General features: G+C 45.2%; 1 protein-coding gene across 1 annotated transcript in view; it reads right to left on the reverse strand.

The window, feature by feature from the left end:
• Nucleotides 1-25895, reverse strand: part of Prkcb (protein kinase C beta) — a 302610-nt gene that overhangs the window by 169994 nt on the left and 106721 nt on the right. Inside the window, exon 4 of the mRNA XM_010623466.2 lies at nucleotides 6207-6289. Coding sequence (XP_010621768.1) covers nucleotides 6207-6289 — 83 coding nt within the window. The remainder of the gene's footprint in view (nucleotides 1-6206; nucleotides 6290-25895) is intronic.

Raw genomic sequence — 25895 nt, forward strand, 5'->3', positions numbered from 1 at the left:
GGGGGAGGGGAGAGCAGATGGTGGGAGGGAGGGAGAGACCGCCTCAAGAGCAGCACATCTGAAAGCAACTGAAGCGAGTCTTTGTGGCACTTCTGTACCTGAGCCTTCACATGTTGGATCCTCTCCGAATTAAGTGGGAAACCTGAGTCCACTCCAGCAGTGAAGCAGATCCAAAATGAACAACTAGAGAAAGCAGCAACAGAACATGCCAAAGTGCTCCTAAAGGCAGAATTAACAAGGGGCCGCCAAAGTAAGAACACTTCTGCTGTGACTGCTGTGCCTGGGAAACATGACTTTCGGTTTTTATATGTGTAAAACTACGTATTACATGTGAATTATTATATACTTAATATTAAATGTCACATGCAAAAATATTTTAAAATATTATAAACTTGTAATTATGTTTCTGATACATCATACCATACCTAATATTTTGCCATGTGCTCATTTTGTTTATTTATTTATTTATAGACAGGGTACACTATGTTGCCTAAACTGGCCTTCAACTTGTGATCCTCCTGCCTCAGCCTCCTGAGTAGCTCAGATTATAGGTATGTCCCACCATGCCTGTCTTGTTCTTTTTCATGTAGCATTGTACGTTTACAATATTCCCAAGTCAACAACATTTAGTCATCGTGCCTTTTACTGAAGTATAATTTCCATGCAACAACTTGCAGATTTTAAGCACACCTTTGGATGAGTTTTGGAAAATGTGTATATCTGTGTAGCAGCCATCTCAGTCGAGATCCGGAACATTTCTCCCACCCAGAGGCTATGATATGCAACCACTGCACAACACACCAGCATGTGGATATATTTTACTGTGCAGATCCTAATTAACAGTCGCTGGATTCCTTTCCAATATTTTGTTACTATAAATACTGATGCTGTGAATGTTACTCTAAATACAGGTGTATGTCCTTAAATAATCTCCTGGCAAAAATTCCTAGAATTGTCATCCTTAGGTCAAAAAGGATTAGGTTGAGTAATTTTTGGAACACAAATTATTTCTAAAACCATAAAATATTGAAGAAAGTGTGAAGAGTCCTTGTGCACTTCTGCATTGCCTGGCCCAGAGCCCCTGTTCAGAGTGAGCTATTACGAGCAGCTATTATTCCTTGGCAGGCCAGAGGGTATCCTGTGCCCTCTCTTGGGCAGGAGAGATGCCTCGTGATATTAATAATAATCTTAAAACACTTATCAAGTGCCTTTTTAATGCTAAATACTACTGTGGATGTGAACCAAGGAATCTCATGGAATGCTCGCCAAAAAAAAGAAAAAATACTGATTTAGGTATTACTTCCCCCCATTTTTAAAGATATAAAATCAAGCCACAGAACTTAAATTTTACTTTCCCAAGACCACTGGAGCAGAGGAGGAATGGCAGAGGAGGAATTTGATACACAGGTACTCCGGCTCCAGAGTCAGCTCTTTCCTCGGCACTGCATCACGGAGCTCGTGTAAAGCAGTGGGGAAGGAGACAGTAGTCACCTGCTATGGACAAGCCACTGGGTAGGCGAATGTGGACGGTGATCCGTGCATTCACAATTAGGGAGGCTGGGAGCAGGAGCAATGCTTTTACCACAGCATCCTGGGCTCATGAAGCACGCTGCCAAGCACTTTGTGCAAGGGCATGCAGCTTTTTGCTATTAATCCATTCGTCTTTTTTTCTCTATAACTTTTCCAACTTTAAATATTTTTAAAATTTCACTATAAACCTATAGAGTTGGCATTCATATCCTTAGTGAACACAATGCACAGGTGTTAAAAGTTCTTGTGCAGTGGGGGATGCTCTGTTGTTCTTCCTGGCACCCTGAAACCTCCATGTGGACGAGCCAAAGCCAGCTAGGTGCATGGAAGACGAGCCACGCGGAGGAAACCCATGTGCCAGGCCAACGATCTGTTTGCTGCTGGTCCCGTGAGTGGCTCCATCCTAGATGGTCTAGTCATCAGCCAACCTTCCAGGCAACCAGTGACATGGACAAGAACACTAGTCCCAGCCCTCAGACACAATTCCTCTCTCCCTCATTCTGAAATCGCCCAAGAGGCTGTACACATGGCCCATACTCTGAGTGCTGGGTGACCTATACTGTCCGTATGCAATGCTTATGGCGGTTCCAGGTGGTGTTTCTGCAAGGTCTGAGAAACAGCACTGATGATTTTCAACCTGGTGAGACCAAGAACTGGGAGAATGCCTACAAATGATCAGAGGTATCTTCCCCAATCCCTGTCACAGGTTGAGGCCTTCTGATGCTGAGTGCCACTTACATGGTCTATTCCCTCTAGCATTACATGGTTAGGTCAGTAACTAGGCTCACAGGCCGCTGCCTAGCTCCAGAAGTTCCCTCAATATATCCTGATGAAGACTTGTCTGCAGAATGATGTCAACACAGAGTTCTACTAATATCCAGAATATGTCCTGGTTTCAATCGGGCTTGGGATAGCAGGGAAGAAGATGGAACCCATCACATTTCTTTTTCATGGACAACGCTGAACACTTCTGCTTTGTGGACTTGCTGTACACCAGTTCCTCCAAGGTTACACAGTTCCTGCATGAGTATCAGGGACAGACAAGAGAGAGCCTGGCCAGGTGGACAAGCAGGTGTGGCCTGGTCTTAATCATGCTTCCAACCATGGGCAGAAAAAGGTCAATGAACCGAGTGGAGCTGGATCAGGAGTCTGGACCAATCCATCATCCTTAGTGCCAAGTGGCCTTCATGGGATGGTATCCAGGAATAGAATCATTTCAGGCAGGCTGCCAAATCCTATGCCTGCTGGCTACAGGGAGTACTTCCTGTTCTCCCCATGCCTGAAACAATTTATGGCCGCATGCCTCCATTCATACGGAGAGGGGTCTCACACACCTAACGGAATCTGCACACTCCTAGGAAGGGTTGCCAGGTGGCAAGCGAAGAACCTGCTTACCCTTCAGACATCCCCAGTCCATTCTTGCTCCCTGCTCCCACGTGCTCACTGTTTTCCCATCTCTGTCATCACCATGAGGTATAGATAGATCTTGCACCGTACCAGACACTGTGGTTTCACAGATATTTATGCATTTGACATTCATAACAATGCATAGGGTAAGGTTGCAATGATTACTTTCCCCATTTTTCAGCTGAAGACTCAAAGGCATAAAGAAATTTAAATAATTTGCCAAGACCACACAGGTTTGAAACTAGGAAAGTTTTCTCCATAGTCTGTGAATTTAACGAGTACATAGTACTGCTTGTCTAGTTTTCCTGTGCCACTCTCACACTATGGAATGAGCACATATCTTCGTCTCCAGGAGCAGGCTCAATGTACTACTCAGGCTTCTACACTAACACAAAGCTAACAGAATAGATATGGACAGAGATGGATAAATTTATCTTATGAATTGGCTCACATGATTAAGGAGATTGAGAAATCCCATAGCCTACCATCTGCAAACTGGCAAACCAAGAGAGCCTAGAGCATAATTTAGTCCACAGCTAAGTCCAAAGACCTGAGAAGTAGAGGTGCCAATGTTAGAAGTCCTGGTTCAAGTCTATGGCTAAAACCTGAGGGCACCAATGCCCATTGGAAGGACTGATAGAAGTCCCCATTCAGTGGGAGAGGATGAATTCTTCCTTTGCTTTTTTGTTTTATGTAGGCCCTCATGGACTGGATCATGCCTACCATATATACCTTCTTATTCACTCAGTCTACTAATTCAAATACTATTTTTTGCTTGGAATCCCCTCAGAGACACAGGCAGAGGTAATGTTTTATGAGCTATCTGGGCATCTCTCAGTCCAGGCAAGTTGATGCCTGGATTTAACTATCACACGTTCACCCTTTCCCAATTGACACCTACACACTTACTTCTCTTTAAACTACACTTCCAAACAAAGGAAAACAAGGTCATAATTCCTTCTGATATAACTAGACTTGAACAAGGAAAATCACATTAATCTCTTCCCAGAAGAAAGAGATAAAATTCTGGAGTACTGATTTCTCTTCTTCTGATATAGTAGAACCTAAATACCAAGATGTAAAGCTAGCAATACTTAAAATACTGATATAAAGTCTATGCAACCTACGTTACATGACAAAATATTGAGAGAGGAAGGAAAACAAAGATATGTAATATATGTATGCTGTAATACAAAGATAGTTATACACAATTAGGAGGAAGTACTATTGGCAATTACAGCCTTTATCTCTATAACTGGTCTATAACTTTATCTCATAGCTGTTCCCTAAAACTCCCTTCTTCTACTGCCCATTCTGTATTCTCTCTTCCATGAGCAAGCACCTTGGCTGGTGGTGGTTCTTTACCTGTCAAGGTGACCCAAACCTTCATCCTTAAAGGGCCTGGCCCATGAGTAGCCCTGACTGCACTGGGCTGCTGTACTTTGCCACTGACCTTGATAACAAGTCATGGTAATCCCAAGAGATGCCCTATGGGATCTTCTGTATTCGAGACACACTCTTCACTTCCTACACTGTGGAACAGTAATTCGTTCCCCTTGGGAGTCCGTATCAGTTGCCCCACGAGTTCCTTCTTGGCTTATTAGTGACCTGTGGGCAGTCTTAACTTCTAGTTCAACAGAATCACTGTTACTTTTCTTTGTAGAGGAACTGCTCCCTCTAGAACTAAAACCTCTAGGCCAGTGGAACATAAGGTCATGGGAAAACAAAGCCAAAAAGATTCCAAGTAGGGGAAATCACCACCCTTGATGCCTGGGCCTGCCAATCCTGGCCATTGCAGAATCAGCACCATACAAAGGATGCTGGTTCCCAGGGTACACACAGCCTTCTGGAGAACCTCACCTCAACTCTCAATGCCCCAGAACCAATCCAGAAAACTAATCCTTAAAATGCCATTGCTAGAGAACTACCAATGGTACCAAACTTTCCTGCTTTAGTCCATTTGGGCTCCTATAGCAAAATGTCAAAAGTTACGTGGCTTTTAAATAACAAAAACGTAGTTCTTACAGTTCTGGAGGGGGAGAAGTCCAAGATCAAGAGACTGGAAGACTCGGTGCCTGGTAAGGCCCATCTCTTCAACCACAGCTGTTTTCTTGGTATAAGCTCACATGGTGGAGGGGTTGAGGGGTCTCTTAGAGGGCACAAGTTCCATTCATGAAGCTCTTTCCTCAGGAGCTGATCACATCCCAGTGACCCCATCTCCTAATACCATACCTTGGAGTTCAGATGTTCAGATATTGGGGTGCGGGGTACACCACACATACAGACCATAGAAGAAGTACATGAACAGGCCAGCCGGGGCCAGTCTTATCAACGAGAGCTTATGCTGTCAGTGTAGCCCACCCCTCCAGTCACCTGTGACCTTGGTCCAGAGAGACCTGAGGTCTTTTCAATGGGGTTACAGCAGTGATGAGATCTAAAACTAAAGGTGCTTCAGCCAGCACACTGCTCTGGGAAATGAAGCCAACACAGAGGAAAGCTGAGCCAGGAAATGCAGACAGAGGACCCTGAGGACCTCATTTCAGCTGTTTGATTTATTACACCAGAAGCTGGGTCTATCCTTGGGCTTTCCAACTTCAGGCACCAACAATTTCCCTTTCCATTTAATCCAATTTGAACTGAGTCTCTGTCTTAGCAACAGAAAAATGTGACAGATAAAGCCGCAGCCTAGGAAGCAGCACCTTCCTAGCTGCACTGAAAATCCAAGTCTGGATCTGCAAAAACATTTAGAGGGAGTTAGACAGTTCCCCAAAAACTTCTCTGCCTGTTTTCCTGAGAATGTGAGAAGAAATTGCTCTAAAAGGGCCAGAGAGTAGGATTGGGAAGAACATGGCAAATGGTCCCAGCCCTCAACTCAGCAAACAGGCCTGCAAGAGCATTGGATGTCCCACACTGTCTGGAGTTCTCACTTCAAGTGCCAAACTGTCCAGGACAACCTCTAGAGTGTTGGTGTTGCTATAGTAACAGATGTCTCCACCCCGAACTGCAACAAAATGGCAAATGACCACTTGTGGAAGGCTAACAGGAGTCAAAGAGATTCAGTAACAGGTGTCACTACTGCTTAGGGCAAACTGAGGTCAGCTACCAATTACAAGTGGGTGGCAGGGCCAGTAGGTGACAAAGCCAACAGGGAAAATTCCAGGAAGGTGGACCAAAGCAGAAACAGAGTTTGTCTAAGCATGCTCACTCTCATTACCCAGAAGGATGCACTGACTGTGGACAGAGGGAACTGACCCCTGCCCATTACTTACATCAGAGGCTGGGCCCTTGTCCGCGCCAGGGCAGGAGAATGTGACAAATTCATGGCACCGTTTGTGCACAACAAAGCAGCAAACTGCAAAAGAGAAAATAAGGTTAGGAGAAAGGGAAGAAGCGCGGGGGCGGAGGAAAAGGGAGGGCAAGATCAGCAAGCTTGGACTTCACCAAATAAAGGCTTTATGCCCAAGCACAGCAGTTTCAGCTTCTGCCTCCTGTCCCTTGTTGAAGACATACTCTTGGGTATAACTATGTTGTATCTCGCACGGGCATTAAATTTCTAAAGTTAAACAGTGTTCAAAAGATCACATATGCTCCACATAATACTTCCTTGAAGATCCCTGGTCTTCTATTGGTTTGGAAATAGAATGTTCTTTCTTAGATCAGGCACCAGAGGAAGCAGTTGGCTTGTGTTAGGTTCATAATGCATGAGAAATATGTATCTTGAAATGCTAGAGTCATACTTCATAATATGAACTGGATGTAGAAACAGTAAGCATGAGTGGCGAATGCACGCTCCATCTAGGAGCTTGATTAGGAAGGGTGTCAGTTAAGTGGAAGAATGGAAGAAACAGACTGCGACGTTTACCTTGTTACATTAGTCATTTGCAACCAAATACATAGAAATGTACACATTTATCTATGGTATGGCTTCACTACTGGAGGATTTTGTCAGCGGATGAAGGGACGGTCAGGGAATATACAAAATAAAACCATTTTTGTTTGATCTTCTGTTACCATCACTGTTGTTCAAACTTCCTTTTACAATCTCTAGACTATTTGTCATTAGAGGACAGACACCATAGTCTGGGGACCAGTTCAGAACCTTTCTAAAGAACATGTTCAGCAAATTAAAAAAGAACAGGAAACCTCCCGGCCATCCCTAGTGAGACAGTGGATCAGAACCACAATCATCAGTAGCTCCTGACATCCCCAAAGATACTGCATGCCTTCACACAGGCCCACACCACCATCTCTGAAGTACTCCTGCCAAATGATCCAGTCTAAACTGGGTCAAATCTCTCCATACAACTACAGATCGACAGAAAGTACACGTGCCAGGGGAGGAGACTAAATGCCATCATAGGGAGGTAATCACTAAACACTCACCCCCCAAACCTCAGAATATAGACCCAAGAAAGCAACCCACATGATTTCTTCAACAAATAAACTGCAAGAGGGGAAAACATAGAGGAGAAACATATTCAGTGGAATTTAAGAAACATGTCAACAAGTGACTATGTGGACCTTACCTGAATCCTAATTTGAAGAAACCAGTAGTTTAAAAAATTATGAGGTCTTATATGTCCATCAACAAATGAATGGATAAAGAAAATGTTCTGTTTACACACAATGGAGCACTGTTTTGCCACAAAGAAGAAACTGGAGTCATCTTTAGGAAAATGAATGCACCTTGAGACCATAAGCTTGAGTGAAATGAATCAGACACACAACCTTCAATATCACATGATCTCTCTTATCTGAGAAATCTGAACTAGAAAGAGCAAAATAAAGACAGACAACAGGCAGCAGGTAGCTAGAGCTTTCTCAAATGGAGAAGGAATCAGGAGACAGAAAGAAGGGAGAGGGAGGAAAAGGGAGGAGGTGAAAAGTAAATTAAAGTGTGGTCTTCATATGTATCCACTCCCCAAAAGGAATGGAACCGTTATGTACTACGAACAGGTGCCAAAGCAAAGTTTTAAATAAAAAATATAATATGAGGCTATGTGTCAGGGAAAGGGATGTACTCAGATTTTATGGTATGAAGGAGTTACTGATGTTAGGCAACAGACTTTGGGGCATGAAAATGGCACTGCAGTTTTAAAAATAGAATCTTTATTGGGGATACACCTTAAATCTTTATGAATAAAAGAATTCAAGTCAGAATAATTCAGTACGCTAGCGAGGGCTGTTGATAAAAAATTTTGCTCATGCTAGGTCATTACTGAACATGAGTGATGGAAACAAACAGGTTCATTATACAAATCTATTATTACACATGTTCAATATTTTCCATAAATATGAAATTTTAAATGAAGAGAGACAAAAAAGGAAGGAACTAAAAGAAAAAACTTTGGCCGTAAGATGTGGGGTGGAAGAGGGCTATAAAACTGAAATGTGCTGAGTCTTATATTCCTCCAGAGATTACAAACTATAAAAAACTACCTATAAAACACTGTAAATTTAACTGTGTGTTAACGGTAAAGGATAAAAAAGAACAGAAATACTACATATAATTTTTTAATCACTACATGTAAAAACCAGACAGAGAAAACTTAATCGAACTACACTTCAAAAGGCCTTCTTCATGTCCCAAAGCCATATAAATAATATAAATAGTATTCCACTCTTACTTTTCCAAGGCACCATTTCCTCTTTAATTCATATACAATTTCTTGTAATCTGATGTGAAATGAGAATCTAACTTGCCATTTTTTTTTCCAAATAGGTAACCAATTGTCCCAGCATCTTTGATTGAATAATTTATCCCTTCCCCATGGATTTCAAATGCCAACTTTATTATATGTTCCATAATTGCATACACTGGAGTCTGTCTTTGGCCTTCTGTTCTGTGCCATTGATCTGTCTTGAAGTAGAGCAATAGGGGTTTTAATTATAGCAGCTTTATAATATGTTATATCTTGGCAGGGCAAGTCCTCCCTCATTATCCTTATTTTCAAACACTTTCTTGGCTATCACTGCATGTTTATTCTTCCAAGTGAACTTTAGAATCAGTTTATCAAGATTTTTAAAATACCAATGGAATTTTTATTGGAATTGTGTTTAATGGGTCCCTTCCGTCCAAACAACAGGAGGATCTTGATTGAAACACTCTTAAATTTAGAAATAAAATTCAAGATAACTGATATTTTTACAACAATGTGTAATTCCATCAGGAATTGATTTTTCCCTGGTTGAAAATCTTTCATAACCCTCAATAGTTACTTTTCTCTGAATTTCCAGCATATTCCTCATTTAGTACAATCTTCAGGATTCTTTTTTTAATGCTATTGCGAACTTGGCAGTTTTCCTAGTCTGCTTTCCAACTGGTCATTGTTCACAAATAAGAAAGCAACAGAATTTCAGTATATTTATTTTGTGAGCATTCTTTGGCTCTGTGACCATTCACCCTGATTGTCAAGCTGACTGACTTACAAAACACCTAGCCGATGAGTAGACACAGTTATGGGCATGACTGTGGGGGTGATTCCTGCTGACAGGTGTGGAGGCCAGAAGACCGTGGGGCAAGATCCGCCCAGGCTGTGAGCGACACCGACCAACAGGCTTGTGGCTTGGATGCAGTGAACGGGAGAGAAGAAGGCAGCTGGCGCGTTTTGAAGGGCTCCATGTGGCTTGAGCGGTGCACCTTTTGCTGCCTCTACCTATGGACATCAGACTCCAGTTTGTTCAGTCTTCCAGCAGACTCCCACAGGCAACTCCCCAGGGAGCTTGCAGGCCTTTGATCTTGAACTGTTCCCATATACTTAATTTCTCTTGTTCTGAAGCTTCCGGTTTCTTGGACTGGGCAGCTACTGGATTCTCTGGTTCTCCAGCACTCAGATGGCCGTGGTAGACTCCCTGATGTCTGATTCTGTAACCCTGCCTAATAAATCCCCTGAAATAATTCGTATATATTACATATGTGATATATGACAAACCCATATATCACACACACACACACACACACACATATATATACACACACATTCTATTGAATCTGTTCCTCTAAAGAATCCTAAACAACACAAGCTCATAACAGTTTTTTGTGTTTTCCAAAGAGAAGAAACACATTATGCCAAATGATATTCTCTTCTTTCCTTTCTGACACATATATCCCACTTTCCCCCCGCTGTCTACCTTTCGACCTCACAGATGATCTTCCATCTCTTCTCAAACTAACCTTTGTAATTTATGTTTTCCCTGGAACCCTGTACAGGGTTCTGCCCAATATGCTCACACTGCTCACCTTATCTAGGGTGGTATTAAGCATTTGCTCTTTCCCTGTATAATATTGTTAAGTAATCTCTTCCTTTTTTCAGAAGTTAATATTCTTTATTGTCTATTTATTGTTCTATTATTTCAAAGAAGCAGATCACGGATTATTTATCAATTCCACTCGGTTTTATCCTACTGTATTAATTGCTCCTTTTGCTAGCCTCCCCAACACATCTGCAAAAGCATCACTTACTTGTATGTGTATTGCTTACTGATTAGGAGTATGAATTCTAGAGTCAGATGGCCAAGTTTGGATTCCATAGTCACAATTGCAAACTATAATATCTGAATATATTAACGGCTCTCCCTCTGCTTCAATTTCTTCTCTGAAAAATGAGAGTGATAATAGTTCCAACTTCATGGTGGTATTGTTAGAATTAAATGAGTTAATCCACACAAAGAACTGTACCTACCATACCATGAGTATTCAACACTTATCTGCTGCTACCATGGGCAGCCATTTTTAAAGCCGCTTGAACTGACAGTTCCATTAATTTATTCCCATTCCTCTTCATTAAAATTTTAAAGATTTTAAGGCTAAAAATCTTTCTTTTAAGTACAATTTTGGCTACATTTTGTGTTTTATATTTAGTGACATTATTGTTTTAAATTTCTAAGTGGTCCATTATTAAGATTTAAATTTCTTCCTTCACCCAGAAAAGCTCTCCCCCCATATTCAAGTAGCTGCTTTGTTCTTCAAAACTTCTAAAATATCAGTTATGATCTTATTTATACTTATCCACTTTGGGGTAGAGGTATCTTTCATTCCCTAATGTCTCCCACAAGTCCTGGTACATAACTAATAGTAAAAAAAAAAAAAAAATGCTTGGTATATGAGTGAACTAAAGAATGAATGTCATCTTGACAAAAATAGAAGAAAGAGAAGAAAACATTACCAACTTGTGGCAGATGTACCTCCTGGCTGTTCCTCCTGGTTTCCACCACTATCCATGGTCATAGTACACAGACCATTGATAAGGTCTCTTGAGGTAGCTTTCCAACTACCCACAGAAATAGCTAATCTGTCTCCACCGAGGAGTCAACAGGCCAAGTGACCTAACCACCCCCGTGTGGCTCTACAGAACAGCTGGGATGACTCTGGATGCTGGGAAGTTTCTAGGCAGGTAATTCCCCCTCATGTTTCTGAAAAGTTGTGTAAATCAAATAATTCCCCATTAACTAAAACACTTCAAAGAAAGGAGGAGGCCTGGCTATTTTAAGAAACAAACTACATCCTTTTGTGATACAAATAAACACCCCCTCGTTTCTGTTTGGCAATTCAGGATAAGATTAGCTTTTCTCAAAGAAGAGGCAGCATCTATGGAGCTGCTGAAAATGACACCAGGTCCTGTTTTCACACAGGTGCCTGTACAAGCCAGTATAACACCAACTTGTGGCAGATGTACCTCCTGGCTGTTCCTCCTGGTTTCCACCACTATCCATGGTCATAGTACACAGACCATTGATAAGGTCTCTTGAGGTAGCTTTCCAACTACCCACAGAAATAGCTAATCTGTCTCCACCGAGGAGTCAACAGGCCAAGTGACCTAACCACCCCCGTGTGGCTCTACAGAACAGCTGGGATGACTCTGGATGCTGGGAAGTCCTCCTGGCTGTTCCTCCTGGTTTCCACCACTATCCATGGTCATAGTACACAGACCATTGATAAGGTCTCTTGAGGTAGCTTTCCAACTACCCACAGAAATAGCTAATCTGTCTCCACCGAGGAGTCAACAGGCCAAGTGACCTAACCACCCCCGTGTGGCTCTACAGAACAGCTGGGATGACTCTGGATGCTGGGAAGTTTCTAGGCAGGTAATTCCCCCTCATGTTTCTGAAAAGTTGTGTAAATCAAATAATTCCCCATTAACTAAAACACTTCAAAGAAAGGAGGAGGCCTGGCTATTTTAAGAAACAAACTACATCCTTTTGTGATACAAATAAACACCCCCTCGTTTCTGTTTGGCAATTCAGGATAAGATTAGCTTTTCTCAAAGAAGAGGCAGCATCTATGGAGCTGCTGAAAATGACACCAGGTCCTGTTTTCACACAGGTGCCTGTACAAGCCAGCCATCCGGGACCTTTCATGGTTTAAATTACTCCTTCTTTCCAGGGTTTGAGCACCTGCAGGCTGGAGCCCTCTGAACTCCTCTACAGACAGGACTGACTGGAGCTACACAACAGGGTCTCACACTCAAATGCCAAGGGGCCAGCTAAGTAATGAAAATGTCAGGAGCGGGTAGGGAGATGGACACATGGCCTGCTTAAAAGGAGGAAGTGCTATTCAGCCCCGGCCAAGAATGAGAAAGAGGTCTCAAGCTCTATCTTTTTCCATGCCTCCCTTATTACACAGAAGCTCTGAAGGTCACATGCCAGCTGTGTAGGCAGAATAACGTCCACCACCCCAAGATATCCACGTCCTAATCTCTGAATCTGTGACTGTTACTTTGCATGGCAAAATGGACTTTGCAGATGTGATTCAGAATGCTAGGATGGTGAAATGGGTTGAATTGTTGGTGTAGACCCAGTATAACCATTCAGAACCTTTCAAGCAGGAGGCGGGAGAGCTGGCATCGAACAAGACCTGCTGATGGAAGCAAAGGGTGGGGTGATGCTATAACACAAGCCAAGGAAAGGGAACACAGGCCAAGGAAGACAGGTGGCCACTGGAAGCTGGGAAAGACAAGCATCCACGTGTCTCCTAGCGTCTCTGTAAGGAATGCACTCCAATGATCAGAATACCTCACTGATTCCAGAAGCAACAGATATGCTACTGATAGTCAAAAACCCAAGGGGCAATTTCAAGGGACCTTCCTTGGCTCTCTGCCTCAAGAAAGGACTGAGACCCCAATTCTGCTTCACACTGCGCTCCACCTCCAAACTCTCCACGCTTAACCAAAAGATATATTTACTGCATCCCAAAGAGGAGTAAATAAAGTCACCAGATTACATTTTCTTCTGGAACACGGACATCCTTAGAGAGCAGTTTTTGCCCCTAAATCATATCAACCCAACATAGAAATCCCAGAAGTAGCTACAGGTATCTTTGGAAGAGAAATAAAAAAGACAAGAGCCCTCAGCATTCTCCTAGGCTCTCACCTCTCTGAGGATACCAAAAACCTCCCATCCCTGCAGGGAGAGGTCCGTCAGCTGCAGAAGTTACTGGTCAACTACTTGGTTTGAACCTTTGTTTTACCACTTACAGGGCACAATGAAAAACTACAGTGGATACTTACATTTTTTTTAAATGTATTACAGAAAAGACACATTGCCACTAGTCCCCCTCAAAATATTCTTCCTCCCTTCAAACATACTTATCCCACTGTTTTTGCCTCTCTCTAGAGTAGTTCTGGAAGTCCTCTTTCATGAATTATTTATGAGGTCTAATAAAAAATGGCATCACTGCTGCTGCTGCTGAGCACCATGAAATGGGAAGGAGGGCTCGTGAAGACATCACAGTGTGCCTCGTCCACCTTACTCACCAGATCTGGCATTCTGCAACTTCCGGCTGGCCCGCACAGTCATAAAGGTGATGCAAGGTGAACATCTGAGTTGACTCAGGACATCGAAGCAGACATAACAGTGCAACTAAATACCTTCACAAAAGGGGCATCCAGAGCTGCTTCAGAAAGTGGCAAGAACAATGGATGAGTGTGTTTGAAGGTAGGCAAGTATTTTGAGGTGAATTAATAGCAACGTATCTTTTACTTATTTTTACTCTATTTTAATTACATCTTATATAAGATGAGGGATTGACCCAGTTACTACACCTCTCTGAGCCTAACTTTCCTCCTCCAAAACGGAAATAATACTATTTAGTCTCCCAGAGATGCTATGAAGACCAAATGAGAAAATGATTGGTGGGGAGGGGCATCCGAGGTGGAGCCACCGGCACGAGAATTTGTTTTGCCGTGGATGGAGAGGAGCTTTCTTTACTCCTTGGCCAAAGCTGACCCACAGACCTCTCTGTGCTCAACTTGGTTTCCAGGGTGAAGCGCAGCTCCCCCGCCTGCTTCTGGGAACTGTCTCCGTGATGGAATGAGGAAAGGTCTGGTCACCACTGCCACCGGACTCCTGGCTTCACTGACATTAAGAATGAGTCACGTGGCCACACTACTGGAGTTTGCAAAGGGCTTTTCCACTGCACATTTAACCCGAACTTCATCACAACCCTCTGAGGAAGGCGCTATGGTCCTCATCCTACCAGCAGGGATGCCGATGCTCGGAAAGGTGCCATTGGCCTGAAGTCCTTCAGCTCGTTAGTGGTGACGCTGAGACCAGGCTCATCTTCCTGTGGAGCCCACACTCTGCTTGCACGGTGCTTTTGGATTTGTCATTCATCTCGCTGTTCCAGAAGCAGTCCTCCCCCACTTCCTCACCCCCGCCACTCAGCTCTCTGCCAAATCCCACTGATTCTTCCTTTGCAACATCTTTTATGCCATACCCTCCTGTACATTCCCCACTACTTCCACCTTAGCTGCCCTCAACAACTCAGAGACAGACTGTTGTAAGGAAGCCTTAACTGATCAGCCTGCCTTGATACCTTATCTCTGGGAGCCAAAGTTTCCATAACCATACAGGAGATAAGACTGGCAATGTCTCATAACAGTTAAGAAATCTAAATGAGAGGTCACGTGTGGATGCACAGCCAAGGGTGCAGTACAAAGTACGCTGTCGAGGAGGGTTCAGTTACTTTCCCCCACAGTGGCGAGGCTTGTGGCAAAGCCCTGCAGCCAAACTGCCTGGACCGGCAGCCACTGTTTCTTAGCGCTCTGTGACCTGGAAAGGGCCTCACTGGGTCTCAATTTCCTAGTGTATAAAATAGAGACAATGACAGCAGTTTTTCTCATGGAATTGTGAGAATCTGATGGATTTACCTTAACAGTGTATGGACACAGTGAGAGCCAAGTAAGTGTCAATGATGCCCCTACCTGTTTCTTCCATGCCATTACACATTTCTAGAAAATCTCTCCTCTGAAGACCCAGCGTTTGTATCGTTCCCCACTCAAACACATTCAGTGGCTGCCTGGTGCCTAAGTTTATGCTGTTTAACACTGTAACTACATGGGCTATGTAAATCTAAGTTAATTAAATAAAACTTAAAATTCAATTCCTCGCTCTTGCTAGCTGCATGTGAAGTGCTTGGTAGGCCCGTGTGCTACAAGCTGCCATACTGGACAGTGTAGATTGACATTTGCATCGCCGTGGAAGTCGGAACAGACAGAAGTACCCTAAAGAAAAGGCTCAAATACCTTAACCTGGCATCCATCCATGGTATCACCACTGTCTAACTTTACTTCTACATCCTCTCCCTGCCCTGCCTCATTCCCCTGCCGGGCCAGATGACGGTCCCTTCCTCTTATGCATTTTGTACATTCTCTATCGTGCAAATTTGTTCCACAAGCTTAACAACGCCAACAGTCCCTCACATGTAGTCCCGGATGAAATTTACAGCAGAGAAGCTCAGTTCTTCAACCATCAGACTGAAAGGCAGATCAGAACAGAAGTGGCACATTCCATAAAATGATTCAGCTCAGTGTTCCTGTGCAACAGATGATGGTCCACTCATTTTTCTACCCTAAGCAGGGGCTGCAAACTCAGGTGCCAGCAGAGGCAGCCCTTCTGACTAAGTGAAGCAAGCCTGGTATGATGCATGCCCTTCCAAGGGAAACTCAGCTCCAGCCAACCGTGGACCTGGGTGCATGGGTCCAGTATGGCCAGGCAGGATGTTTGATAAAACTCCATGGAGACCATCCAAACATGTCTGCATGTTACTAGTTTACAAGCTCTGTCTCAGATGGCCAGCCTGCCTCACATAGTTCTACCTCAGTTACTTCTATTGTAACTAGTATATATCCCCAACCACAGAATGGGAATAAGACCACCCACTTCCCATGTGGTTGTGAAGGTAAGATCCATGTGTCTGACTCATATCTAATTCTTAATAAAAATATGAAGCAATAAATGAATGAATGGGCAGTGAATGAATCAGTGGTCACTCTCATACTCAGAAATAGCTCATCAAAGCTGAGTCAAGCAGAAGGCAACTGAGGCCACAGGCAGTGGGTCCATGGCTGTGGGTGTGTAGGCAGCTGCCCTAACACAGACCAACTGCATGGGTTCAGGGTCATTCCTAGCCCTGCTTGGCCAGCTTTCAGTGTGCAGTGAGACTTTCTTTCTAAAAGAGTATAGCACGCGTATCATTTAAAAATTCAAACATAACAAACGTTACTAAGGAGTACACAGTTGAAAATCACTGTTCTATTCCTTACCAGAAGAAATTATTCTTTCCAGTTCCTTGCATAATTGTAAATCTAGAGATATTCCTTCCATGTGTGAGCAATGCACATCTAAATGTATACAGTAAGCTTTCCATGCCAAAAGGTTCGACCTCTGAGGAGTCCACCAGCCAAGGACCAAAAATATTTTGGAAAAAAGTTGCACCTGTACCAAGTATGTGCAGATTTTTTGTTCTTGTCAATGTTCTCTCATCGAAACAAAGTAACAACTATTCACAGAGCAGCTACAGGGCATCGGATGCTATAAGTAAACTAGAGATGATTTAAAGTGCTCTGCGGGATGTGTGTAGGGTACATGCAAACACTATGCCACTTTACACGGGGGACTTGAGTATCTGCAGACTGTGGTATTCAAGAGAGGGCCCATCCTCGAAACAATCTTCTGTGGATACCAAGGACAACTGTATGAGTAATGAGATGGTCTCCATTTTCTTTTTGTTTTCTATTTCTCTTTCGTTACATCCATCTGATACCATGCTGCACACTATGGCTACCTAAGGAGCTTTTGGGGGAAAAATGCTCAGGTCTTATTCCCAGAGGCTCTGATTTAACAGAACTTGTGGGAAGAGGGGACAGGCACCGGTACATTAAAAAATCTCCCCAGGTGATCCAAACATGCCAGCTGAGCACGGCTACTCTGCACGTGCGCCCACTGCCTGCTTTGGCCCAAACGAATACATCCGAGTACCAGTTCCATCTCAATTTGCAGAGAACAATCCATCAAATCGCTCAACTACTTTCGTTTATCCTGTTTCACATGGAATTCTTAAAGTTCTCATAATTATCTCCTCCTGTAAAAGAAGAGAGAGCACACTTCCATTGCTTACCATCAGCCAAGCACTCAGAAAGGAAAACAATCGCCTTGCAGTGTCAGCAACTACAGGAAAGGCATGTTTCCATCTATAGTGTTGTCAAATCTACTAAGCTAAGCATGGTAAAGTAGTGGAGCCTCCAACAGGTAAAGAATAGGCATCAAGAAAAAAAACCTCTTGAAATGAAAGTTGTTCTCCCCCTTTCCTTTCTGCTGAAGCAAGTTGGGGAGCCAGACCCCTGTGCAGCACCAGACAACCCAGGGAGACTGGCCCTGCCCCAAGTCCTCTCCTCTCTAACGGGCCGTGAGAATGGAGCAGCTGGACATCCTGCCGTGGCTGGAGAGGGTTCATCAACCTCCTGTTGCTCACCAGCCATCTCTAGCTCCAGCACCCTGAGACCAGGAGAAGGCCTGGGCCTGACACCTAAGTGTAGTGGGCATCTCTCATGGCTGCCTGACAGCTTCCATCTGCAGGGCTTGTCCTTCGGGAAATCACCTCACGTACCGGCTCTGAGGGTGCATGGAGGACCTACACAACAGTGTGGATTCGGCAGTGGGCAAGTGATGCAGGCCGCCACCTGAGAATCAGCTTCGGGACTTTCCTGGAAACGTTAGGATAGAGGATAATTTTTCAGCAGAGGTGCTAAGCTTGTAGTGCAGATGCCTGATTTTTCCATGTCATCATCACAGAGAAAATGATATTCTGAGAATGAAACCAAACCCAAAAGAAGCAGAGTCAACAAGTGTCTGGTAACCACATATGAGCACCTAGAACCAACCAGACCTGAAACTCAACTTTTCTATATAAGCCAAAAAATTTCTCTTGTCCAGAGCCAATCTGGATTGTGTTTTTCTCTTGTTACCAAAGAAATTCTGACTAATAAACCCGATGTAAGAAACTGGAGGATGGGCAGTGGAGGCTTCTATTTTCTCCTGCCCTTCGTGTGTTCTTATAAATCAACCTTTTAAATTTAAAACCTTGGGTAGGGAAAGGTAATAAGGGGAAAAAATATGAGAAAATGAAAATAAAGTGTTTGTAAATGGGGAGAGGAGGAGTGGGTTGAAGGGAGGGCAGGGACAAGGGGAAAAAATGAGAGCCAAGATCACCTGTCATGTAAAGGTACAAGATCCTAATAATGAATGTAACTGTACCGTATACCTAAAATGTACCAATAAACTCAATAAAAGGAAAAAAATAATAAATTTAAAACCTTGGTATGAAGAACACTCAACTAGATCGGCCCATGTTGTGAATTCCACCCTTGTACTGTTTTTCTCTAGATATTGGGGCCTGTTGTGCATGGGAGTTTGCTTGGGTGAAAGAAAGTGCCAGGAGAAATGGGATGGGCACATCCGGTGCACGGATGCTCGCTGTGATCCATGCCATCTGCCACCACCCGGCTCCTACCCTGGCTGGTGAAGCAGACACCACTGGACCATAAGGCTGCGCCCTTTCTTGGCACAACGATTTGTCACACCCACCAAACGGTGCCTCCAAAGGTAGGTGGCTTAAAGCCCAGAGATCAGTTCATGCCAGTCCCAGGTGCTCAACTCATTTTAGAGAAGCTGGCAGAAGTGAAATACTAGCAATAATTTCAAGATGTGTAGCTAAGTAAATACTGAAAATTAAAGATTGCTAAACAAATATAACCCCCCAAAGGTCCCCAAATCAAAAACAAAGTCACAAAGATTACGAGACCATCTGTAGCTTTTGCCTGCACAGCATTCTCTTCTTCTTCTAACAACTAGAATGCTGATTTTTTTTTCCTTTGGGAAATCACCCATTCGCCATTATGTGTAGTCCTTGTAGTGCTTTTAGTCAAGATGCCTGGCTCTCCCCTTACACGTGACCCAGTATCCATAAATCATAGTCTCTGTCCCTGGGATTTGAGTCTTGGGCGGGAAGATGCAAGAACTTCATGGAGCTAACTAAACCCGGCAGTCACCATGTAAAGGTTGCCCAGTAGTTCCTGACACCGAGATCCCCAGAGCCACTCTGGACCCTGTGCTTCCTAAGGCCTAGAACTGCATGTATGCATACCCTGTATCCTTCCTTTGGTTTTTGTTTTTTAGATAACCTGAGTCCATTGTTCTAGTTTAGAAATGATCAAAGAGTCCTAACCAACACCCACACCTGCTGTCGCCCCACACTCACGTCAGAATCCTGTGCATGACATCTCCATGCCGTGGTCACCAAGCTTCTCACTGCATTCTTCCAGGGCAAGAATCTTTCACCTCCTAAGGATGCCTTTAATATTAGAGGTTTTCTTTCATCTGCCTAAATGCCAGGCTTCCTCGAAGGTCCCAATCCCGATCTTGGTGGCCTCTTCCTCTTTGCGCTGACTCCTGCTCCTGCTGCTGCTGCTGCTGCTGCTGCTCTCTAAGTTCTTCCCCACTAGCCATCCTCCACACTCTGTGAGAGGTGCTGGTCCCTTCCCTGTGCACGCCCCCTCCCAGGCCAGTTCCTTAGTCCACTGCGCTTCCGTAACTCTGTTCACTTTCGCCTTCAAACGTGCAACTCTGGGTCCAGGGTTCTCCCCAGACCCACACCCACGCCTCCGGACTAACTGTGGATGTCAACCTGAGCAGGCCCTGCACCGAGCTCTTCTTCCGCCTCACCTCGGGGGATGCGCCTGCATCGCTTACCCTGGGGGCCACTCGTCACCCCTAGCTCACCACCACCCCTCACTTCTTCTGTGCAGTCCCCCCATAATTAACACTCAGAAGCAGCCCGCTGTCCTCCGCAAAAGCAAGAACGAAAACAACAACAAAACAGTACCAGCCTGTGGTCTGAAGTCTGCTCTTGGTTTAATTCCTATCATCCTACAGATTTTAGATTTCATAGAATTTCCTCAGGGAGTCCTCACCAACCCACCAATCCACATGTAACCTGCTTACTACATATTCCCATCTGACTTCCTCAACACATTTTGTTACTTTCAACAATAGAAATAGGAGTAAGAAGGATACCTACCCAGAGAGTTACTAGGATTAAATGTGACAACACAACTAACACACTACAGAAAAAATAAGCCTTAATACACCAAGTGGCAGGCACATAGCATGTCCACCAAAAACATCAGCTACTGTTATTATTACTGTTCCCGATCATCATCATCATCATCAACAACAACAACATCATGCCTTTCCTTCTAGGACTGTGACCTCCATCACAGCAAAAGAGCCACACATTTTGTTCAGCAGTGTCCCCTCGGCACGGGCACCAGTTAAAAGCTCAGGAATATTTAACTGGATGATTGGTTGGCTGAGACTCCAAGCTGATGACTATAAACCCTACTCCTCTCCTTCTCTCTACTGTCCTCCCTTCAGCGACTACACATTTCCATTTCTTCCCGGTACAGTTAGAGCAAAGATGAAACCTTTTTACTATCATCCTGGGTGTAAAATCATAACAAAAAGGTCCTCGTCCTGGATATGTTCCAGTTGGAGTTTTTGTTTTTGTTGTTACTTCTTTTTCTTTATTATTTAAAACCCTTGGTTGAAGGGTGAGGACCTAGATAGAGAAAAAAAGGGAAGGTAGAGGTTGTCTTTGGCTATGAGTTTCAGGCTTTCTTCTTTTTATAATTCTGAATGCTCCAAATATTTGAATAGAACAAAGCAAATGTAAATGTCCCTACAGCTCACCTTCACAAGGCACAGTTTAATACATGAAAAGACATTCCTTTTAGACATACGGTTCAATGTGTTTTGGCAGATATATTACATCCATGCACCTACCACGACAATCAAGACACACAACACCGGCACAGCCCGCAAAGTTCCCTGGTGCCCTTTTACAATTAATCTTCCCTCCCACCCCTAGTCCTTGGCAACCATGGCTTTCTGTTACCGTAGATTAATGGAGCCATGGAGGATGTGCTATTTGTACCTGCCTTCTTACACTTAGAGTAATGTTTTTGAGAGTCTCCTGTGTACTTGTCAGTATCAGTACCTAGTTCATATTTATAGCTTAGTAACATTGTGTTATGCGGTTATTTCTAACTTCCCTTGTCTACTCAGCTATTGATAGATATGCTACATGTTTCCAGTTTCTGGCTACTCTGAATAAAGCTGCTATGAGTATTCGTTTGTAAGTCTTCGTGAAGACGTATTATTTAACTCACCTGGGTGCATACATATGAGTGGAATTGCTGCATCAGACAATAACTGTTCACCTTTATGAGAAATGCCATTTTTTTTCCAAGTGGTTGCACCGTTCTGTTTTTCCAAAGTAAAATAATCCGACACGTTACGCTTTAATTGTTTTTTATGTTCATAGGGTTCTCAACAGAAAATGGAATTCACCCTTAAGATGTTCACTTAAAAAAACACTAACAACTATGGAAAACTGTCACCACACCTAAAGTGACCGGCCTAATAAAATGGTACCAAGACCCCAGAGAGGTCTGACACTACAAAGGGATAAGTCCGCTAGCAGTGAGAGGCCAGACGGAGGGAGGGACTCGAGGGTGGAAACCTAAAATCTCTCTCCTCTGACCCTCTGCACTCTTTTGCTACCATTTCCCATTGGCTTCACTTAGTCAGACAGTGAGGGAGCCCAGCAGACACAGTTCCAGGCGTCTACTTTCTGGTACCCAGGGCAAAACAGAGCAGGGTGGAGAATGGTGCCATAAAGGAAAGCTACCAGTGGGGAGTGACAGAAGGGCGGAGGAGGGGGAAAGAGCAAAGAGAAGACCTGAAATGCTCCGGGGGACGGTACTTGAATCCTGTTATTACAACGGCCACAATAGCTATGCCCGCTACAGCTACCGCCCCTAATAGTATTAAAAACCACAACAGCATCTAAGCACTTTATGGAGTGCTCAGTTCATCCCAGGCACATGCTAAGTGTTACAGGATCCCCTCCCACACCCTCATGACAACCGCAGAGAGGAACTTTATTGTTATCCCCCACTTTATGTAGGAGAAAAAAGGTTTGAGCCAGAAAACCGAGCCAGAGGTCTAGAAAGCCTGCCCACAGGACTCCAGACAATGGCCAAACCCCAGCCCCTTGCCATCTCTTGGAGCCAAAGTGTTCCTTAAGGGTCCGAATAGTAAAAGATTTGCTCCCCTGTGTGGTGCCACTGGGTGGTGGCAGAATCTGTAAGACGTCCTTGGAATGTGGCCTCAGGACGGCAGTGTGAGGCCGAGCTCTTGTCTGTCCCCTTTTGTTTTCTGGATGTGAGGCGAACCTTTTCGGTGCACTAAGTGCTCCAGCATGACGCACTGCTACAGGTCCACAGCAACAGGGCCGCCCAGTGATGCCCGAAGTCTCTCACACCATGAGCCAAATACAGCTGCAGCACCAGCACAGGCACTCAGTACAGCAGTGGTCAGCAGCGGTCAGCAGCACACCACGAGTCCACACTGCCTCCCGCGGGGGGCCCAGAGACTGGGGTCCTGCACATCTCCAGGACTTAGCCCAGCACAGTCAGGTGCAAATGTCTCTGTGCCTGGGTCCCCGCGTGTGAGAGATCAAAGTGTTACTTGTTTATCCTTCCCTGGGGACTACTGGCAGAACGACACCAGAGCAATTTAGCAAACACGTCTGGAGCCCCAGGGGCTACACTGCACCTCTGAACAGCCCAGCCAGGGGTGGTAATGACTCCTTTCCAGTAATGCGACTCAGAAAGAAGTCAGCCACTCACCCAGGAGTAAAGAGCTAATGGAAGTCAGGGGAGGGATTTGAACACAGGGCTGTGTTGTCCAAAGCCCTTCTCTATCCTTCAAGGAAGAACAGGAAAGTTAAATAACTGCACACAAGGTATTGGTTTATACCTTTGTGCCTTTATTCTCAGATTGACTTGTTATTTTTCTTTTCTGTATGTGTGTGTGTGCGTCTGCGCACAGTACACTCCCAGGCAGCCAGCAACAAAACACTTCAGTCCATCCTCAGAAGCATCTGCACCTGTGTCAGAGCCCAGGTCTGGCCCTGAGGCAAACTCCCACCCAGTCCTGCACCCTCTCCTGCTCCTCCAGAAGGTGTGTGCACCTGGGATCCTTGCAGAAGCCACACTGACCTCCGCCGACTCCCCAGGAAGTCAGCCAGCTCTAAATACAAACACCCTCACTGCTGCAGCCTCTCAGCTGAGCATTCCCGGCACATCTCTGCCCCCTCGCATCAGAGCAGCCCTCATTCTCCATGCACTTTGAACTCTTTCACTTTATGCTCTGCCAGAAGGTTCCGATTTTTCTATAGTGGCACTGACGTGATGTAGAAAGGCATGTGTGAGCCAGGAGGGCTCAAAAATAGCCTGGAACTTTTCAAGGAAGGGGCCCGTGGAGGATGACAGGCAGGCTACTCTGCATAACAAAGCACTCTGCACCCAGAGTCAGGCACAAGCCCACCCTTCCCCACGTGCTGGTGCACACACACCTATCAATCACTCCCTGAAATATCACACCCGTGGGAGGACGGGAAGAAAGTGCTCTGATCAATGGAGCTCCCCAGAGGACCGGTGGGAGGGACCCACCAGTTCGGCTGTGCCTGCAGCTGATGGGCGATGGGGTGCCGGTGGTGAGGCTCATGGGTGAGGTGGCCGTGATGACAACAATGACAGCAACAGAGCGGCGACGTCGACTGATCACCTGGTATGTGCCAGACTCTGCTCCACACACTTGCCATGGGCTACTGACACTCTCTAGTTCTCACAACCCTGGGAGGAAGACACTAACAGCACCATTTTACGGATGGGGAAACTGAGGCCAGAGAAGTAACTCAACAGGAAGTGACGGCCAGGATTGGAACCGGAACCTGGAGTCTTCGCCCTTGCCCACTACACTTCCCGGTGAAAGAAGCAATTATTCCAGGTCCCCATTATAGGACAGGGAGGGAACGCCTCTTAATCCGGCGAGCGTAGACAGAGACAAGATACAGAACCCTTTTCTCTGGTTTGAGACCCACACTAAGACCGCATTTATTGAACACTTATGATAGCAGGCCTTTCCTGCATGAGGACGTGAGCCCCCCAGGAACCTTTCAAGATAGACTGTCTTACTCTCATCCATTTGCAAGGACAGGAAAATGATCAGTGAGCTACCACTTTTTTTTTCTTTTGTGATACTAAGGATTGAGACTAAGTGCCTTCGCACAGCTAAATCTCCAGCCCTTTAATTTTTTGTTTTTTTTAAATCTTGAGACAGGGTCTTGCTAAGTCATTAAATTGCTCGGGCTGGGCTTGAACTCACGATCTTTCTGCTTCAACTCCCAGAGTGCTGGAACTACAGGTGTGCACGCTGCCCCTCCAGCTACTCTCAGTTTCTTTTACAGATTCATTCTCCACCTGACTCTGCTGTGACCTGAGCCCAGGACGCTGACCGCTACGGCATTAATCGCTCAGTCCTCCTCGCCTTCTGGTTTCCATCGGGTCAGTCAGTGGGTGAGACCAACATTGAGAGAAGCAGAGAAGCCACGGGGGATTTCTTCCTCCTCCTCTTCCTCCTCAGGAAGCAGCTGCATCCCCCAGGACCACGGTCTACCACACTCTTTTCTCCCAGCCTCCACCTCCCTATAGCTGGTTACAGCTTCTCCCTTCTCCAACTCCTGAGACACTGCTATGCTTCTCACGTGTAATCTGCACCTTCCCCACGTTTCCATTACGGATCCCTTAACCCAGCTTTCTTCCTTGCAGTCACCCGAGCAGCTTGTTTCCTGCTGGACCCTCACAGTCACAGGCACTGAAGAGAGAGGCTTGTCTAGGATCGCACCGCTGGTGAATGGCAGGCGGGTGGGCTTCACTCGATGGTCCACTGTTCCGGGCGCTCTGCCGTACGCTCGGAGCACAGCCCCATCTCAAATCCTCACAGAGGCAGAAGAGTAAACGACTCGGGCAGGTGTGCACAGCACAGTGGAGAGCAATGGGAACTGGAGCGATCCACAGAGGATACATACCACGTACAGGTACTCGAATGTCAAAGCAAGCGCTGGAAGGCTCTGCACACCAACCACAAAGCACCTCTGCAACTGTTTCTCACATTTCCCCAGAAATTTCACCTCCCACTCTCCAAAAGCCTCCAGCTGCTAGGAGTCATTCCTGATGGCATCCTAACCCTCATTCTTCCTCAGTCTCATTCCACGCCCTTCCCAACCAGGCTTTTAAATCACTTCTCCACTTTTTAAAACATCGACGTAACACAGATAATTAATTCTCTGAAGAGACCCACAGTTTTTTCTCCGCATTTGCTACCACTCACCCTCCCTTGCCCTGATACAGGGAAGCTCTGCCACCTGCTCATCATCTCCCGACTCGCGGCTGGGAACCTGGCCAAGGTTGCCATCCGAAAGGGAGGATGGGAGAAGGAAGATCTGAACTCACTGCCTGCAGTCTGGCAGAAAAAGCCACAAGAACCTCCACCCGGGAGAGGGAGGAAGCGCCCTCCATGCCAACGAGCTTGACGTGAAACCAAGCCCCATGATGGGGCAGAGGCAGCCTCCTCCCAGCGCTGAGCAGCAGCATCTCCCAGCAGGGGCTGCAGACCCTTCCTGGGGCCAGCCCTCACCGTGCTTCAACACTGGAGGAAACCGCAACCGAGACCAAAGGGAGCGGAGTTCATCACTTTTAAAGGTCCAGCTTTCCGTC

The sequence above is a fragment of the Fukomys damarensis genome, unplaced genomic scaffold (genome assembly GCF_012274545.1).
Source record: "Fukomys damarensis isolate Sample0158 unplaced genomic scaffold, DMR_v1.0_HiC HiC_scaffold_34, whole genome shotgun sequence".
Classification (NCBI taxonomy): Eukaryota; Metazoa; Chordata; class Mammalia; order Rodentia; family Bathyergidae; genus Fukomys; species Fukomys damarensis.